This window comes from Lactuca serriola, chromosome 4 (genome assembly GCF_051521515.1).
Source record: "Lactuca serriola cultivar US96UC23 chromosome 4, Lser_US96UC23_V15, whole genome shotgun sequence".
Taxonomy (NCBI): Eukaryota; Viridiplantae; Streptophyta; class Magnoliopsida; order Asterales; family Asteraceae; genus Lactuca; species Lactuca serriola.
In genome coordinates, this window is record NC_136411.1 from 246,896,371 (window position 1) to 246,918,386 (window position 22,016).

Consider the following 22,016-nt stretch of genomic DNA (forward strand, 5'->3'; position numbering starts at 1 on the left):
TATATCGAGTCCCAATCGTAGTGTCAACTTGTCTAAATACTTGTATAGTTGTATAACATGAAAATAGTTCGTGGTAGGCATGTATTTGTACTTAAATGAACTACCAATTTAAGTTGAACGAAATGCTGCTTAAGTGTAAAAAGAAAATTTGTTTTGTCAGAGAGTATTAGTCCCCTAAGCATTTATAGTTTGTATATCTTATGTGGTTCGATATACTTAGTTCACTATAAACATTGCTCTGATACCAATCTGTCACACCCCCAAACCTGAACGGCGGAAACGTTCGGGGGCGGATGACTTCATGTGGTAACGTAACAAATGAATACATAGTAAAGAAAGCAATACAACCATCATATATATAATTGAAAGTTTACATTTGTCCAAAAGTTACATGTTCAAAACTCAATTACAATATGATGTCAAAATACGAGATTAAACTGGCGCCGCAGCATCCCTTCATCAAAAGCGAAATGAATACCTGAAATTACTGATTTCCTGGGACATACAAGTAATTTTGAAAGAGTAGATCAGCATTTAAGCTGGTGAATTTCATAAGTATTGAAGTGACAATGTTTGAATGAACTGAAATGTTTTATCTTCGTTTGTTTGTGGTTAGAAAATCCAATATTTTCTACTAGTATAAAAGTAGCCTTCACTCAAGACCAATGTTTGTTTCTAAAATGTATGTAAATGTAAAAGAACCAATGAATTTGAAAACCTTGTAAATCAATGCATTTTAATACCCCTTGTGAGTTTTATAACCATACTATTGACTCTGAATGCCTATACACAACGTTCTTCAGGCGTTGAAATGTTATGACGTTTGTCACCCCAAACGGTGGACTGCAGCTAACAGTCAGGGCGCGGGTTTGTCAAGCCCGTATAGATCTATACACAAACACCATGCTCCCCCTCCAAGGGATTCTGGTATATAATACAGGACTTGAAATATGTACTCGAACGTACATGAAGTTAGTGTCTCACAAATCCGTGGTATAAAAACAGATCTACTTGTTAAAATGTTACGTTTGTTCTTGTACACGAAAGTGAACTTCTTGAAATATGTGATTCTACTACATAAGAGTTAGAAATTTGTTTCGTAAAACCATACCTATTATAGTTTCCAAAAAGCGTGTCTTGTTTGTTTAGAAACATTGAGAAAAGGAATCGCTTGTTTATGAAAGTATAGATTTTTGGGTGTAGAGTCTAGGATAGACAAGAAAAATCTCAGAACAGATTAGTTTATACATGCATTACAACAACATTATATTTTTAAAAGGGAAAATGCTATTGTGACATATGTTATATATATACATATATACATATATATATAAGTTCCTTTAAATGTTTATAAATCGCATGTGATTTGAATATATAACAGTATATAAAAGAATTTCTTTATGTAACGCACGATAATACTCGTGTGTTTTACTTGTAATCCCCCCCTTTGAAAGCATATAAAAGTATTTAGACTAATTAAAAAGGTTGATTTAGGGGTATGAAACTCACTTGAAAGTTTGAAGATAGCGAGATGGAAAACCGGGCAGAGTTTCGTCTCGGGAAACGGATTTTCCTCGGGATTCTCGGGAATCTCGGAAGTAAAATCGACCTTCGGGACTTGAGCCAAAAAGACCAGAGTTTCGGGTTTGAACGGACACGGAAAACGAGGCAAAGTTGGGAGAGAGAGAAGAGAAATGAACCCTTTCTTTGGAAACCCTCGCATTCTATTTATCGGAAGGCTGGTCTGCCTCGGTACGCGGGGCGTACGCTCGTACGCGCTGCGTACGCGTACGTCATGCATGACCGAAGCCTCGACTGCCTCGGTTCGGATGGGACGGGTTGTTGGGTTCTCGGGTCGGATGGGACGGGTTGCTGGGGAGGTGGGTCGGATGGGACGCCGGGTCGGATGGGACGTCGGGTCGGACGGGTCGGATGGATCGGATTCCTCGGATATGGCGACGTGGACGATCCGAGGCCAATCCTCTAGGTTACGCGGGGCGTACAGGAGTACGCAGCGCGTACTTCGGAGGAGGATGCTGACTCCCCTTCGGATAATATCCGAATTTTGAATTAAATAAATAAATAATATATTTAATAAACTTCAAAAATCCATATCTTCTTCATACGAACTCCGTTTTCGATGGTCTTTATATCCTTGCGTAGGTGAGACTACGCTCTACAACTTTCGTTTAGACACCGTCGGCAAATTCCAAAATTATATTTTTATTATTTATTAAAAATCCATCGTGTTTAAGGAATTTCTTAGAAAATTCATAACTTCTTTATCTGATGTCGGTTTTTGCCAGACTTTTTACCGCTGGAATACCATTGTCGAGACCTTCGATTCTCGTTTAGGTCATTCCGGCCAAAAGTCGCTCGATCTCCGATTCGAGTTTTTAGCGGTCTGTTGCTAAGCCGAACTTGGAAAAATCACATCTTCGCTATATGAAGTCGGATTTGGGCGTTCTTTTCACATACGATCATGGTTCAAAGACATTTAATCATAGAAGGAAATTAAATAGAACTATTTGTACGTTTTATTATGAAAGTAAATTTTATTACTTAGAAGCGGTTACAATACTTGACCCATTATGGTCGTTACAAAGAGTTGAAATATCGGGTTGTCACAGTGTTCTTGGTGTTCTTGAGGATCTTGAAGATCTAGACTCAAAAGATGAGATTTGTGGATGAATTCAAGAGTCGATCAAGAAGAAGAGATGTATTAACTCCAAAAGTGTAACACATAAAATTCAAGCCAAATTAAAACTTTTTAATAAATTTTAAGACCATCAAGTTATTATAGTTTGTTTTCAAAATAGTTTAGACATCAGAGTATCCCCAGAATCAATTCATAAAACCATAAAATATGAAGAGTAGCACGATCAAGCCTTTCCCTTCCAGCGATCATCTGATGTACCTGAAACAATAAACCGAAACTGTAAGCCCGAGAGCTTAGTGAGTTACCCCAAAATACCTACATCATACAAACATAACCATATCATATAATCAATACAGAACAGCATGCATAATGAGTCGTCACCCTGACTGGACCGCCTCACAGGCCTTCAATTTATTTGGACTGCTCTCCTAGCCTTCGGCACGTCTAGACCGCCTCATAGGGCCTACAGCCTATCCGGACCGCTTGTCGGGCCTTCGGTCTGAGTGAATCCCATTGCAAGGCCTTCAGTTTATCCGGACCCCCTGGGTATGTTGGCCTCCAGCACAAAGCATGTCCGCCTCAACCCAAACCAAAATCAAACAAACATGTGTACATAAATATCATACACTTGCATATATATAACAGTCATACCAATCTAACAGATCACGAATCATAGCAACATCCTATAACCAGGATAATAACCTAACCAGGTCACTAACATAGCATCATCCTACATACCAGGATACCGATATAACAATCATAATAGCATAACAACATCCTATTTACCAGGATACCGACCTAACAGATCATAATAGTATGACAACACCCTAACTACCAGGGTACCAATCTAGCAGAGCATAACAACATAACAACACCCCAACTACCAGGTCATTAAACATATCACCATCCTAATTACCAGGATGCAAATCAATAAGCATATCATGCAATATACTCAAATGCAAATCTGATAAGGGCCGGCATTGGTTCCTTAGACCCTGTTGATATAGGAGGACTCAACTGGCACTACTGAAGTCCCGCAGATAAAACTCCAGCTACTGGTTGACAGCTTCCCGAACTGTCAACATCAAACAATACCCAATTAATAATTGAGTTCCAAGCCCAAAGTCCAACTCACACTACAAAACCTAAAATTCAAGTAATGGGCCAAAGCCTGACATATGGCCCAATTTTCCAAATTGGGCCCAACCCTTCACATGGTCCTTACCCCCTTAGGCCCAACCATCTCTCCTTGTCCAAACACTCGGCATACTAATAGCCCAATTTTCCAAATTGGGCCCCAATCCTCACATGAGCCGTATCCTAAAGCGCATCTAATTATTTTGGTCCATTAACTTGTTCTTGGATAGCCCATCAATAGTTCAATCATCAAAACCCAATAGGAAGGCCCAACTCAAGGCCCAAGTGAAAATAGGGTTTTCACATGAGATGACAATTAGGGTTAAGTGTTCCTACTTAACCCATTAAGGACTTAATATTTTAAGGACTTAATTTATTAAGTCTAATATTGCTTAGATTTTTTTTTTGCCAATGATTATTATTTAATATCTCCAGTTATTAAATAATTCTCGTGTGACCCGATTAATTCCCCAAATTAGGGTTTTTTAGGCATTATGGTTTTTCCAACCCAAATAGTAGCCCATTTATCAATTGTTGGGCTTTTAGGTCAATTAGGGCTTTATTGGGCCTATTAGGCCCACTAGAATATCATTAAGCCCATTAGGGTTTTCACTAAGCCCATTATGCCTCATTGGGCCCATTAGTGTTTACAAGGCCCAAACGAATCAAACTCACACGGCAAGCACATCGCCACCCGACACGGCGGTTGGTGGCGGCAGCCACCACCTCACGATGGTGGTTACAAGTTTTTCCATTGATTACCGACACTATTACAATTTTTACAAGATACACAAACACACACACTCACATAACATAACACACAGGCACCCACCGACGCACTGTGGCGGTAGATGGTGGCAGCTACCATGGCTGGCGGCCATGGTGGTCCCTGTTTCAATTCCGGCCAACAAATCACACACACGAGATGCACCAATTATCAACAACAGCACACAAGCACCCGGAGACACATACACAACTCAATTTCAGAATATACTCCAGCCACCACCCACCTGGTGGCTCACGGTGGCGGCGACAGCAAGGTTGGCGACAACAGCAGCAAGGAAAAAGAGCAACATCAGCGGTTATCGACGACAACCACCATGGCCGGTCGCCATGGTGGTTCTCCACGATCCATGTTCGACAGAGATCCCACTATTCATATGCTTCCGTGTCGTAGGCCACGAATAACGGCCAGTACCACCCTCCCGATGGCATTTAACAGACAGCAGCAACCGGTGCAGCTACCCTCGACAGCCCTCGGTGGTCTCTCCCGGCTACGCACAACCACCGATGACGTAATGATGGTGATGATTCGATGGTAAATGGCAGACGACGAGGTGGAGACTAAGAAGGAGGATGTAGATGGCGGCTAGTGCTTTGAAGCCTAAGGTTAAGGTTTGATACCCGGTTGTTAAAGTTATATACGCGGTTCCAATAGATCTATCCCATAATGACACTTCCCGTCCCTCTTTTCTTATTCTTTCTCAAATTAAATCCAAATATTACCAATTGACCCCTCCTTCTGAAAATCCTTACAATTTAAGTCTAAAATGTTACCAATTAGCCCTTCCTTTACGAAATCTTCTCATCTTAGGTCCAGAACTTACTCTTTATTCCCTGCTTCAATAAATCCTTACTTATTAAATCCCAATAATTACCCAACATCCCCTGGCTTCATAATTACTTACCAAACCAGTCTGAAACTCACTTTACCATTGGAAATCAAAAGTATATTATTTTGCACCCCGGAACCCACACTCCACTAATTATTATATGATTTTGGGCTATAATGACATATAATAATAAGAAAACTGCTTCTCATGGCTCCGGATTTATTATTTAATTATTATATTTTAAATGGGATATTACAACTCTCCCCCACTTAAATTTGATTTCGTCCCCAAAATCGTTTCTTCTCATTCCTTACAGGCCAACAACATGAACTACAATCCCGAGCATAACCATAGCCTTTCCATGGCAACCGTATCCAACCTTCACAGGGTTCTGAAAACTGAAGAACAACGAATTCCTCGCAATATGATCACATTTACCCTATCCAAATTCTGAAGTCTTGAGATGGTCTAGCTCCCTGACAGACTGCACCTGCTGAACCATTACTAATTCCATCCCACGCATCCCTTAAACTGACTATCCAACTTCTTATGACTGGAGGTTCCTACTAGAAGATAAAGTCATAGACCAATTCCTGCAACACGCTTATACTTGACAGAAAATTCGTCCAGAATACCGGATCCTTGCCTGGTTGCAGAACCAACAAGCGATCTTACAGTCGCTCCACGCAATCCCCGAAGGAAACTTCGACTAGCAATAACTACCCTATCTATATCGCTACTTATGGCTCCCTCAATCCTTTAGATCCATCCGATCATAACAGTCTGACAACCTGTCGCTATCAAATCAAATACTAAAGGCCATAGCTACCAGAACAACTGTACTCTTACATCACGCCCGGTCTCCAACTACTTATCGTTTCCTGATTCCAATCATGTTGTGGCCTACTCCCAATTTTGCGAACTGGCTCACCTTGGCCGAATCATCCGAAGGGATTCAGGAATGCTATGACTACCTCGTAGTCTTACCACACTCCCCGTACTATCTGATTGCTAAATGTAACGGATTACATACAGAGTCTTCAGCCTGACTGGACCGCCACTCCGGGCCTTCAGCCTATCTGGACCACTCTTAGAACCTTCAGCATGGCTGGACCGCCTCTCCGGGCCTTCAGCCTATCTGGACCATTCTCCGAGCCTTCGGCCTTACTGGTACGCCCCGCTGGCCATCATCCGCTCTAAGTTTTTTTTTGCATAAACTTGGACCCATCCTGGTGCCCTTTCCTATATAGTCTGTTCTACCCCACTAAGGGGTTTCGAACCCCTGATCCAATCCGTGGGCTATATTCTCGGCCTAACACTAGACCTCATGTTGGTCGTTCACCCCTTCGGGAACCGTGGTTCAGTCCTTGACCCTCGCATTTAGCACATACGCTAAGTTACCCACACAACCGTGCTGACTGCACTGCCAACACTAGCAGCTAACAAAACCCTTAAACCCAAATAATCACTTGGGTTGTCTTTCTTCCTGGCAACGATGCGTAACTTATCCCAGTTTCAAAACCAATCCTGCTTCTACATTTTAGGTCGATTCTCCCCAACTTAGATTCAACTAAGTCTTCACAATACATAAAAATTTGAGAATTCCCAATCCTTCTCACTTTCCAATGGTTGATCTAATGGCAACCGGACCTCTCCAACTAGTACTCCTTTACTAGCCAACCACAATTGATCACATGCTTCTAATAACTAGGTGAACGCTTACTAAATCCCAAGGAAACCAACAGTCTCTAATGCTAGAATGATCCCACACTCAAATCTTGAAGACCTAAAAGATGGGTGCTTCAACTACTATCTCAGCAATGAGTTACTTCCTTTGACGCTCCCATCCGCCAATCAATAACGGTTACTAAAACCCCTGAATCCTGACAATGCTGAGCAACCAATCCTATGGGACCCTATCCGCAGACCTCCCATATAATATCCTTCATCCCAAAGTGATACAACAATTCCCTCGCTCTCGAGCTCTAGAAATCATATCGTTCAGGGTCTCGCACCCTAACTCACTTACTACCTCACTCGTCCACAGCTGAACTGCAGTAACTGAAAAATAACCTCTAACTTAAAATGGCTACACCCTACTCCCTAAACATAGTCTAAAATCCTGAAGGTGCAATAGATCGCACAATCAATCCTTACCGTCTGATGCAGGAGATCCAAGTCGAATCGGATCGCACAAGATACTTATGCCACATAAACCCACCCGTGCTCACCAGTGCTGAACTACTCTCGCCAATCCCGGCGACCAACTGACCCTGAACTGAGATACAACCTGATCTCGGGGTCACAAGCTTGGTCAATCCTTCGAGCTCGTAAACTGAAAGGGCACAATCCTTGCCCTAGAAAACGACATTCCAATCCTATCAATTAACCATTCTACTTCCAGCTGCATAAATCCAACAGAACATAATCATTACTCCCTTCTAGAGTCCGCGCGACTCACATTCTGGCCTCGAGCAAAACCCCTAAAGCCTCAATTCTAGAAACACATGTGCTAGACTCTCCCCTCAACCCGCGGGATGTAACGAGTACAAAAAATCTCCCTGATCCCAAGTAAATGCAGCCCTCTGCTCATCAGAATATGTCCCAGTAACAAGTCCCGGTACTGGAAAGTTTGAGCAGCTCCTTCCCCTGTCGACGTTACAGCTGTTATAGCTACCGCGACAACCATCTCGGAAATGGCTGCATAGCGCTCGTTGAATTATTCAACCATGGTGGTCTTAATAGAACGAAACATCCCCTGAAACTGTTCCCAAACAACCCCGATCACCCCCTCCCGGATGATCTCACTAACACGGTCCTCTAACAATATTGGCCTGTCCTGGCTGCCAGCTCCCGATCCTAACTTGGATCCGGTCACAAGACATCTAGTGACCACCATTCTTGAAATACACCAAAAAGATCTCGAATAACCCATATAATGACAGGGAACCAACTCCAAAACCCAACCCTAGGGGTTGTGACTTCCTTGCTACGCGTATGGGTCCTGTGCTTTCAGTAGTACAGGCCAATACTACCTTCCACACCTACCCATATTTGTCTCAAGTATCATCACAACGCCCTACAATATACATAAATATAGCAAGCGCTCAATCCTCACTCCTAGAGGAATGCTAAATGTCTTGTAACTGGCCTCCCGGCCTCACATAACTCGCCCATCAATGAAACTTCCACCAACCCTGCAATACTAGTGTATGCTAGTCATACATAATGCTGGACCCGATAGACTTTCGAATATCCGATCCTACCCTAAGACCCCAGTCAAACAATAAAAGAACATAAGGCCAAATCAAACATTCTGAGGCTATAAGATCTTAATTATGTAAAGCCGTGATGCATACACTAAGCAACTACAGTAATGATATCAATCTCATATAAAGGAAACCCTAGGCTAGCAGGCATCATGTAATCAGGAAATTCTATCATGCAATTCCTGAAGATCCCTAGCCTAGCACTAGCATGTTGTTCTAATATATCACATAATTAAATAATTTTATGGTATTTTGGGGTCTACTTACTGGCTCCGGCTAATCGTACACTCTGCATCCTCATTTACTTATTTTGAAAACCATTTTAGAAATCATTTTGAAAACCTTTCCTTGATTTGAGACTGGATTCACACGAATGTTCCTCCAATTCACTCAAACCAAGGCTCTGATACCAACTTGTAACACCCATAAAATTCAAGCTAAATTAAAACTTTTTAATAGATTTTAAAACCATCAAGTTATTATAGTTTGTTTTCAAAATAGTTTAGACATCAGAGTATCCCCAGAATCAATTCATAAAACCATAAAATCTGAGGAGTTGTACGATCATGCCTTTGCCTTCCAACGATCATCTGATGTACCTGAAACAATAAACCGAAACTGTAAGCCCAAGAGCTTAGTGAGTTACCCCAAAATACCAACACCATACAAACATAACCATATCATATAACCAATACAGAATAGCATGCATAATGAGTCGTGAGCCTGACTGGATTGCCTCACAGGCCTTCAATCTATCCGGACTGCTCTCCGAGCCTTCGGCACGTCTTGACCGCCTCGCAGGGCCTACAGCCTATCCGGACCGCTCGTCGGGCCTTCGGTCTGACTGAATCCCTTTGCAGGGCCTTCAGTTTATCCGGACCACCCTGGGTATGTTAGCCTCCAGCACAAAGCATGACCGCCTCAACCCAACCCCAAATCAAACAAACATGTACATAAATATCATACACTTGCATATATATAACAGTCTTACCAATCTAAAAGATCACCAATCAGAGCAACATCTTATAACCAGGATAACAACCTAACCAGGTCACTGACATAGCATCATCCTACACACCATGATACTGATATAACAATCATAATAGCATAACAATATCCTATTTACCAGGCTACCAATCTAACAGATCATAATAGCATGACAACACCCTAACTACCAGGGTACCAATCTAGCAGAGCATAACAACAAAACAACACCCTAACTACCAGGTCATTAACTATATCACCATTCTAATTACCAGGATACAAATCAATAAGCATATCATGCAATAAACTCGAATACAAATCCGATAAGGGTCGGCATTGGTGCCTTAGACCCTATTGATATAGTGAGGAGAACTCACTTGGCATTGCTGAAGTCCCGCGGATAAAACTCCAGCTACTGGTTGACAGCTTCCCGAACTGTCAACATCAAACAATACCCAATTAATAATTGGGTTCCAAGCCCAAAGTCCAACTCACACTACAAAACCCAATAGTCAAGTAATGGGCCAAAGCCCGACATATGGCCTAATTTTCCAAATTGGGCCCAACCCTTCACATGGGCCTTACCCCTTAGGCTCACTAGTTAGTCAAGTGTTGTCACCGGTTTCGGCCTGTCCAGCCGTGTGTTTTGTTTTAGGGTTTAGTTTATAAGTTACATGCATGCAATCTTATCATTAACGCCTTTTCATAATTATCATTTATTGTATTGTAAAACCCTAGCTCACCTCTACAGTGGAAGTTCTTAATCAAGCTTTGTTGAGGTGTGACTACATTTTAATCATTCGACATACGGATTGATTCATTGTGTGTTTTAGTGTTTTCTTTTCTTGCTTATTTGCATGTTAAAGATCTATCGATCTAAAGATTTTTAACTCATCACCTTTGGTTTGGAAAATCATATAGTTATATAATTGAATTTTATATATATGAGTCAGAACCAAAATCACGCGAAAAACCCGAGTTTCCTTTGAAAAATCAATAGTTTTTGGCCTGAGTGATGTTCATGGTCGTAAACCCGTTTACGGTTGTACACCCGTTTACGGCCAGCGATAGGTGGCCCCCACCACCGACCATGGAGCCCCCTATAAATATGAGCATCTACCCCTCACTTACACTTTTCTGGCCGAAAACTCTCTCATACTCTCTCTAACCTCTCAACCGTAAACATCAAAAACACCCTCTTTTCTTCCGAAAATCATCAAGAATCACCTTTGGAGGTTGTTTTGGAGCATCTAAAACGCGTTTTTCACCGAATCCAACATCATTGTTCTTGAGTTTACGGTCGTACACCCTTCAAACCTTCAAATCATCAAAGGTCGTAAACCCTTAAAAAATTCATAATTCCTTCAAAATCACAGTTCACGGCCATAAACCCTTCAAGAGGCTGTTCACGGTCGTAAACAGTTCACAGTCGTAAACCCCTTCACGGCCACAAACGCTCCCTAAGTGGTGGATTAGACTGAAAACCCGTTTTCTGCGATTCAATCAAGTCCCGGTAACATTCCTTAACCAAAAGCAAGTGTTTTTCTAAAACTTTATCTAACGAAATTGCTAATTTAGATACATATATGTATTTAATTGTTATTAGGATTCCATTAAGTGCCACATACAACAACTCGTGGGTCTTCATTTTCAATTCGTTGATTCGACGCTTGCACCCAACTAATAGTGAGTTCATATCCCTACGCTTTTATGATTTTTAACGTTTTCATGGGGGATACAAGCCAAACACAAATGATTTTGTGAACCAAAACAAAAAGGATTTCAACAAGTTTAAAACTTATGCAATTGATACTGTCAAACGATTCCCATATTTTATAAAATATTTACATATTTTATCCCTTTTGTACTATGTTGAGCATAAGAAACACTTTCAAATTGAAAACCTAATTGCATAGTTTTTAGAGAAATTCACAAACCAAGTACATAACATTTCAAGCAAACTATAATGGGTATAGTTTGGGGAATTCATTACATAGTTTTTACCTATTTAGACTATATTCATGGGAAAACATATAAATGATGAAAAATTTGCTTTATGACATTCATTACTAATTCGGATAACAAGAGTATAACACCAAATAATTATTTAAGTATAATTATGAATACTCTACCAAGTATACAAACAGTTTGAATTACGAGAAAACAATATAGAACTACACGTAAACTAGTTCATACAGGACTGTGAGACAACTCTTCAATTGTACCCTTCGGGGTACGTGTAAAATCCTCAACATTTAGTGTAACCAGAGTCTCCTGGAGGGAGAACATGAGATTTGGAATAGATCTATTCGGGACTGACAATCCCACACCTAAACTGCTAGCTACAGTTAGGCAGGCATGACTGGGGTGACAAATACCATACTTTACGACGCCTGAAGAACGTCGTTGAGTACATCACTCATATCAAGCATGGTTAAACGAACTCACAATAGTATAAACTAACATTTGTTTACGGGATTTCATTCTTCATTAGTTTTATTTTAATTAATAGAACTACTATACATTACACTGGAGGATTCCAGGGATACAATACTCAGTTTTATTTTAAATAATAAAACTACTATACGTACTGGTGGTAACCAGGGTTTTTGAACAGAACATACTATACATACTAGTGGTAATCAGGGTTTTCAAACAGAACACGGTCACAGACATATATGTTAGAGAATATTGGATTTTCTTGGGAAGCATACAAATATTTTTACGGAATTCAACGACTGGTTTTCACCACAAAAACATTCTTATGAACTCACCAGCTTTTTGCTGATACTCTCTCAAAAATCGCTTGTATTCTCAGGAAATCAGTAATCAAGTACTCTTGCAGCATTTTGAGAAAACAGAGCGCATAGACACATGTCTTTTACTTATTTTGTCATAATTTTGATGTATACAAACTATGTATCAAACAGATGTAAATATTCATATCTTAATGTAATGGTTGTGTTTACTTTGATTACTATGATGCAAATTTTGTGATACTACACATGACGTCCTCCACCCTTGAACGTTTCCTCCGTTTCAGTTTGGGGGTGTGACAACATTGTTGAATCACACTGAAGTCTATGGCTGCTAGCTCACTAAAATCCCTGCACTATCACAACATAAAAGTCATCCAGTTAATACTTGGATTACCATCTAAGCTAATAGTCCATTATTAGGGTAAATGGCCACTTTAACCTTTTCCTTAGTTGGGCTATGACCCAGGCCCAAATCTTAATCCAAAGTGCCCAACCATTAAATTACCATCTGAGGCCCATATTTGACACAATTTTCCAAATTAGTCCCAACTCCAACTTGGACCTTACCCTAAAGTCCAACCCTTCACTTGACCCAAAACATCAACATATAGATGGTTCAAAAAGGACCCCAAGCATCGAAGCCCAAAAAGGTGTCCCAAACTTGAAGCCCAAAACAGCAAATCCCACACACTGAGTACGCGGGGCATACCTAGCTGTAAGCTACGCATACTCGCATTGGGGCTTGTATGTTGCGCATACAGGTTTGTACGCCTAGCATACTCCTCTATTAAGTTATTATTCCCATTAAGCTCTTAATACTTTAAGATAAAGCCCCAAAACGTAGATCTTACTTCCTTGAGCGGAATAACACATAAAGTTGCTAACTTTACATTTATGTATGCCTAAATGAAGCTATTAAGCTTATAATTGACTTGATAAATGGCTTAATGCATACATGATGGCTAATACCCCATAAAGTTGGCACCTTTATGCTAATGCAACCTCTAACAAGTTCAGATCTAAGGAAATGATCTCTTCAAAAGTGAGCCAAATCAACCCATAAAGAAAACTAGACATTGACAAGTCAAGGTTTGAACATGATACCTTAAGATGCTTGCAATGTGATGAAGGGTTCTAGATCTCAAGTCTCCCACCAAGCTATGAACTTCACTTTCTTCTAGGTTCTTCAAAGATGGACCAAATCAATGCAAATTTCTCTTCAAGAGCTCAAAAATGCAAGAATAGAGGCTAAGGGGACGTTAAGGATTTTCTGGAGGTTTAGGGAAAAGAAATGAGGCCAACCCTAATGGTTAAGGATGAATATATAGGGTACAACACCCCACTTTAGGGTTTCAAAAATTCATGAGTACGCTCAGCGTACGCACCTGGTGTCCCGATCCAACTCTAGCTAGTACGTTGAGCGTACCAAGTGGTACGCCCCGCATACTAGCTTCAAGGGCTAAAAAAAGCAACTTGAATAAATGAAGGGAAATAGTGAACATACCAAGATCGGGGTGTTATGATAAGTATGGCTTATCCTTGGCCCACATCTTATGTCCGGCTTAATCCCTAAAGCCACATCATAAGTCTGGCTTGCCCCTGGGGCCCATAGCTTATGTATGGCTTGCCCCCCGGCCTGATCAGTCCTCAAAATGAATACCACTAATCCCTCAGTACGAGTCTAACATGCCCTTTCCGACCCTCAGCTCATATCTGGAATGCTCACGAGCCCTCATTATGAGTATGGCATGCCCTCCCCAGCCCTCAGCTCATATTTGGCTTAATCTAGTGCTCGTTGGATACAACACGGAGCAGTATAACCTTAACCCAACCCACATAATATGTCGACATATAACAGATAATATCATACACAGATAAACAAAAAGTATCATAGGTAGTCCAAAAGATCTACCAGACTAGCATATCAAACTAACATGCATATCTATTCCATACTCAACGTAACAATGAATAGCAGGTTATCAAACCAGTGGGTAGGCCTTGGTGCCTTTGACCCGTATGTATAGCGAGGAAAACTCAGCTTACAAGCTGAACAGAACTAATAAGGCCCAACTCCGAATCCCAGCTCTCTACTCAATGCCTATATCCACCAAGTGACCAATTCCATCAAAATCCAAAATACCCTCAAATTCAAACATGGTCAAACTTGGTTAAACTCAAAGTCAACGAGTCAAAATCAATAAACCCACTGATTCAACCCAGCAAGTCAACCCAACCGAGTTAACTCAACATGGGCTGACCCATGCGAGTATATGGGGCATACTCCGGAGGTACACTCAACGTACACGAGGCTGCGCAGAAGTCCACCATCAGGGTGGCTGACCGGGTATGCGGGGCGTACACCAAGCTATGTGGGGCGTAATCTTGCAACTTTAAATTCTTCATTAAGTACTTAATAGCTTCAACACTTAAGCTCATACTTCAGATGTAAGGTCCAAAGGCATTACAGGGTCATAAAGTTTCCAACTTTATGACTCTACACGTCCATAAAGTCCTTAACATAAGGTCTTAATCCATTAAGACCTTCTACAAGATGCATGGAGCCAAACTAGCTAAATGGAGTTCATTTTTATGGCTTAGGAGCCTTCCTAGGGTCTGGAAGGACAGCTCAAAACGTCTAAAACCAAACACACACAAAAATGGAACTTTTGAGACAAGAAGAACGACATAAAGTTCCCAAAATAAGATCCGAACAAACAAGGCATCAAGGTTAAGAATTGTTACCTTCTGGAGCTTCTCAAGAAGGTAATCATCCAAGATCCACAAGCTTACTTCCACTTCTATGCTCCTTGATGCAACACTTTCTTCATTAAGCACACCAAAACACAATTTTTAGCTCAACCACACTCTTGAGGGACTAGGGTTTTGCAAGGGACAACTCTAAGGCTTTGGAGGCTGAAAAGGTGGGGATAAATGAGCCATAAGGATGCTTAAATATCCCACAAACCCTAAAATTTAGGGTTTTTTTCGAGCATGAGTATGCCCAGCACGTACTCCTCCTACCCCAAAATTACAATCTTGCCACTAGGGATTCTCATGGCTACTTCCTTCTAATACAAGGACCAAGATGTCATGAATTAAACATATAGATGAATATGAAAATACCAGAAAACTGGGGTGTTACAATTTTCTTTCAGAATGTTGTTATTATTCAAATAATGTTATTATTCAACAATGTTTTTTTTATACCACAATCATACAATGTACTGATATATATGAGTTCAAGAATCGATTTTGAATACTCTTTCATAGTGTACTTATTTATGTTTTCTTCCTATTTATGCCTTCATATAGAATGTCATAAACTTTCATTCTAATAGAATGTCATGCTAATATAATAAAATATGTTATAAGCGTATACAATGTTATTCTGACAAAATAAAATTTGATAAAATTATAAATTACATTAGAATTAATTAAAAAAATCATAATTCAAATTTAAAAGAATCAAATATCACAAAATATGGAATTCTCTTTTTTTAAATTTATATTCATTGACTAATATATATATATATATATATATATATATATATATATATATATATATATAACATAGAGATATTGAGATTCAACCTCAACTACATATTTCTCATTTGCCGCTCAAACATTCCAACATACCGGCAACAGCGAGCTATGCCTAACCATAAATTATTATACATGTTTATACATATATGTCTAATCAAAAATGATTATAATTATATGTATGTTAAGAGATTTAGTAGTCATATATTATTATAATGGTTAGTGGCAGAGGAGGTGGTGGTGGCAAAGGTTGCGATGTTATAGGTGATGGAGGTGCCACTGGTGCGGTCGGTTGCCATGGTTAGTGGCAGAGGTGGTGGTACTGCTAGTGACGATGACTATTGTAGTGGTAGGGAAGGTGGTGTAGGGTGGTGTTGAATAATCATTTATGATTATAACTATATCGTCGCGCAAGTATGTTGGAGCAGTAAAGCAACAGATGAGAAAATATGTACCTAGGTTTGAATCTCAAGATCTCTATTTTTTATGGAATTTTAAGGGAATATATATATATATATATATATATATATATATATATATATATATATATATATATATATATATATATATAGGCGTAGGTTATTCTATTCTAGCTAATTATTGGGCGGATATCATATTTATTGAGAATTACTAAGAGAATAAGTTATTTAGCAATGCGAATATGTTCAATCTTATATAACTATTGTCATTAACACACATTTTCACTAATTAAATCGTCTATAAGGTTATTATACACTTATTATTATTATTTTCATTTCTGTCAGAATGTTTGTCGGAATGTTTATTGAGTCGTATTTTGTCAGAATTAAAACGAATGAAAAACGATGTGTGACAACAAAAATAAATAATAATTAATGAGAATGCATGAAAATGACGATATTTTTATAAGGTTGAACGTATTCGCATTGGTAAACAACTTATTCTTTTAGTAATTTTCACAGCATATGATATTCGCACAATAATTAGTCAGAATACTATATATATATATATATATATATATATATATATATATATATATATATATATATACTTATAAAGCTAGCATTTTTCCTTAAACCTCATGCATTTGAAACCCCCATAAAAAATTTACAAACACCTCATGCATTTGAAACCTCTTATTTTAATGAATACCACTCAAAAGTCTCTTAATAATGATTAACAATTCAAAGGTTTTATAACTTATATAAAATATTTAATAAACATTTAATGGATAATCTACTATAAAAAGGTCAATCTTTTTTAGTAGACACACAAATACAAATCACATACAAAATTCACAAAGAAAACAAGTTTAAAGTTTTTTGTGTTGGTTTGAGGGCTTTGAACAATTTTTCGAGCCATGTTATTATGTTGAAGTTTTTAATTCGTAAGTTTTTTATATGCTAACTCTTTTTTGTCTTTTCTTGATTTAAGTATTCTTTTAAGAATATCATTGTATGTTGTGGTTGAAATTTTAATGTAAATTAGATTGGATTCATGTTATCGATCATATGTTATGGAAGGTGGTATATATAATATTTAATTAACTATTGTATACATATTTGTATGTCCATGTTGCTTTAAAACAATAATTAATTAAAAATCATGGATATGTCATATTATCCATGTAAGCCTTTTTTAAAATGTAGATTGTCTATCTTATCACTTTATATTTTAGTATATGTTTAACTTTTTAATTATAATAATAAGTGATTTTTAAAATTTTCTTTCACTTATTAATAATAACAAGTGGTTTTAAAATTAACAAGCAATAATTATAAATAATAAAATCAAATTACATGGATATGTCATATTATCCATGCAAGTCTCTTTTGAAATACAAATTGTCTATCTTATCACTATATTATTTAGTGTATGATTCACATTTTAATAATAATCTTAAGTGTTTCTTAAAAATCTTCTTTAACTTATTATTAATAATAAGTGGTTTAAAACTAACGAATAACAATTTTAAATTATAATAACAACAAATTATAAATTACATTTAGTTATAAATAAATTGTATTTTAAATGAATATCATTATTGAAATTAGAAAATGATCGCATAAGTAAAAATATAATTAATCAATAATAATAATTGTTAAACATAATACTAAATAGATAATTATATTTAATTATATTAATTAGGAATGTGGGTTGATGTATTATTGTTCAAAATAATTGAGATTATATATATTAGTATAAAAATAATATCTCAAAGTTAATGTCAATAACATAACCATTTAAACATATACTTTTCAATATTTTAACAATATATTTTTAACCTTCGTCTCGCAACGCGCGAGAATTCGTCTAATGTGTGTATATATATATATATATATATATATATATATATATATATATATATATATATATATATATATATATATATATATATATATATATATATATATATATATATATTGGTAAAACGGTAAAAGCATGATAAGAAAATAATTACCTGGTGTGTCCAAGTGCAAGAAGTTACGTTGAAGTTAGACAATAAATGTTTAAAGGAAGCAACTAGCAAGTAGAAGAAGAAATAAGAAACAAAGAGAAGAACTATATATGTCGTCACTTCACCTTTATACATGTACAACATATATACGGAAGCTTTAAAACACCATCACAAAGATCCATGCTTCCACAACCTTGCACCTCTATTATATAACATTTATAAATAGAAAGAGAACTAAACACTCTGTGATAATTTATGTGTGATAGTCAGTATAGCTCAATAGTAAAATGATTCGATTTTAGATGGAGAGAGAATGTACGTGTTCGGGTTGGTACCATAAAACAACAATAGGAAACCTACAAAATGGAAAGAGAAAGGACGCTCTGTTCGACGATAGAGAACCTTTTCCCATTTTTATATTCCTTTTTTGACATATATATACACACACATATAATCCATTTGTTCTAGTTTAAAATTAATTGTTTTTCTTACAAAAAAAAAATTATTTTTACAGTTATTTCAGAACAATAGTTTTAAAATTGTTACATTATATATCCACAAAGCGTATACTAGCTTGGTGTAGTAAAAGTTGAACAAGACGTATATATTGACTGGTCCATAACATTAAAAAAATGAGAAAAGAGTGCCTATTTGGGCAAAAGCGTATGAATATATGGAAAAAGAACGAGGAATGGGAAATTTTAAGATTGCCCTAAAAGGAGGATAAAAAATCAGTAGCACATAAAGAGAGTAAATATGGGGTTGTCACACTCAATTTGTGTACATGTGGCTGTGCGTGGGGTGGGGCTTCAAGTTCCATTGAGACTTAATTTGCTACTACTAAGTATATTCTACTGATCTCACCTAAAACCCAGTATCGAATTGTATGTTAAAACTTAAAAGTTTGTGTGTGTGAGTGTGTGAGAGAGATAAAAGATTGTAACGTGTCACGGGTTTGTCTTGAAAAGCTCTTATTTTTCACAGGTTCCTAGACAGACACATATTCTCTATTCCTTCTCTCTCTACATATATATTCGAGGCTCTCTCTCTAGCTAGTAGTATAACTATATTACCACAAGTATCACCATCAGTAATATACATACTTTTAGATCCCCTTTTTCCCTTATAAATTTACTCTAAAGTTAATGCACAACACAATCTGGTCGGCGAACTAAAGTTATCTTGTATCCTTTCGTTTGTGTTTTGTTTAATTCCTCTTCGTTAAACAATATTAATAACATGGATTTCAGTCGTATATGTCTAAGCTTTTTTGTTAATCTTGGTTAAGATTTGGTTTAATAGTTAATTTTTTTTGGTGTTTAAAAAGGTGTACTAAATGTCAAGATTTGAACTCCCGTTTTCTACCCCTCTTCCACCAACCCTCATCTTTCTCTGTCTCCTTCTTTCTCTCTCTAGGATCATAAGTAGAAACACCCAGAAGATTTGAAAGAAGGTACGATTGTCATGGCGTCGATGATAGATAACTCATGTGAAGGGATATTATTATCACTAGAGTCCCACAAATCAATGCCTGCTCCTTTCCTCACTAAAACCTATCAATTGGTTGATGATCCTTCAACTGATCATATCGTTTCATGGGGTGAAGACGACACAACCTTCGTTGTCTGGCGTCCGCCGGAATTCGCTCGTGATCTTCTTCCGAATTACTTCAAACACAACAACTTCTCGTCCTTCGTTCGCCAACTCAACACCTATGTATGTAACTATCTCTTTGATTTGTTTAATTAATTATCTCAGTGTTTATATATCATCGTGGATATATACTGATTTTGTGTTTGTGTTTGTGTTTTTGTTTATGATGATTAGGGTTTTAGAAAAATCGTCCCAGACAGATGGGAGTTTGCGAATGAGTTCTTCAAGAAAGGAGAAAAACATATGTTGTGTGAGATCCACCGCCGGAAAACATCACAGCCACACGTTGGGCTAAACCACCACCATTTCACGGGCATTAACGGAGGAGGAAATGGTTTCTTTTCTTATCCATCTACACGTGACAGTATATCCCCACCAAACTCCGACGACCACCTATACTGTGACTCCCCACCACCTCTCTCTTCACCAACCACCACCGCCTCCGCAACAACAGCAGCTACGATGTTCGGGATCTTTCCAAACAACAGTATTTCGAGCAACATTAGAGGTAACTCCGTGACAGCGTTATCAGAGGATAACGAGAGGCTTCGGAGAAGCAATAACATGCTGATGTCCGAACTCGCACACATGCGAAAGCTTTACAACGATGTTATCTACTTCGTACAAAACCACGTGAAACCGGTGACACCAAGTAACACATACCCTTCATCTCTTCTCTTACCTTCAACAAACAACCCATTAATGGTGCAAAAGCAGCAGCAAACGACGTCTTTTTTCAATAACGCGAATGCAACTGTTGTGTACCCTAGTCAACCTCATCAGCTGGAGCTTTATGATTCGACAATCAGAAACATTGTAAGAGATCAAGATACAGTAAACAACGCTGCAAGAACGAAGCTTTTTGGAGTTCCGTTGTCGAAGAAGAGAGTGCACCCAGAGTACGGGAGTGCTAATACAATGGTGGAGACTCACAAGGCAAGATTGATTCTTGAAAAGGATGATTTAGGGTTGAAACTCATGCCTCCTTCTCCTTGTTGATTGTTAATTTTTTTTTTCTTACTTTTTTGAACTTATAAAGTTCATTAGACTGTTTTTAGTTACTAATCAAAACCAGTTATTCGTTAGTTTATCTGGTCGTGATGATATATTGAAGTTGGGACATGATTTGTTGATTTCTTCTAATTATCTTTCTGCGTCTATGGTTTTGATATCTGAACGTTTCAGTTAGCTCTCGCTGATGAAGGTGTCACTCATATAGTCATATCTTGTTTACAGATCACAGATGCTTGTGTTAAAATATATACTAGGGTCCAAATTAATTTAAATCACACGATTTCTCTCTCTTTTTTTTTTTTTTTTTGGTTTCTAGTTGCACAATAAATGGGAAGTGAAGAGTTCCTCACAAGTCACAAGATTATCATGAATTCTAATTTCTGCCTAATTCGGTTTCTGGATTTTGTCTTCTTAAAATTGCAATGTTGTTCACGTGTTTACAGTGATGGCATGTTATGTTTCCCAAAAATCAGAATTGAATGTTAAATTGTCAAGAATTCATCCTGATTTATAATTTCTAGTTTCCCAGAAATTTAAATTTGAATGTTTGTTTATATGATTCTTTTGATTGAAAACAAGGGTTTTTTTAATAAAAAATTCTCAACAAGTATGAATACGCCATAATGCATGATTACATAAAAATCTAGATATAGAGATACTTCCATTTTTTTTTTAAATGTAATTAGTAATTTAGTTTAGAATCTGACAAAGTACTAGTTTGAAATCAGATTCTCCTAATTATCACTAATATCTATTTTCAAGATTTAAATCATTTGCTTAAAAAAGTAGTACGATCTAGGGAAAAAAAAAAAGAAGAAAGAAAAAACTATAAAGATGGTCATGATCATCATCATCATCATCATGATCATATCTTTGTGATTAAGGTTATGATCTCAAAATATTAATCTATTCTGGAAAAGTCATTTTACTTGTTTATTTCTGGAAGATCTC

At 37.6% G+C, this 22,016-nt stretch overlaps 1 protein-coding gene across 1 annotated transcript; it reads left to right on the forward strand.

The window, feature by feature from the left end:
* Positions 1 to 19,465: 19,465 nt before the first annotated feature.
* LOC145096907 (heat stress transcription factor B-4-like) lies at positions 19,466 to 21,194 on the forward strand. The gene is made up of 2 exons (XM_079034290.1): positions 19,466 to 20,114; positions 20,226 to 21,194. The coding sequence occupies exons 1-2, from the start codon at positions 19,863 to 19,865 to the stop codon at positions 21,048 to 21,050; spliced, it is 1,077 nt and encodes a 358-aa protein (XP_078890416.1). The 5' UTR covers positions 19,466 to 19,862; the 3' UTR covers positions 21,051 to 21,194.
* The last annotated feature ends 822 nt before the right edge of the window (positions 21,195 to 22,016 follow it).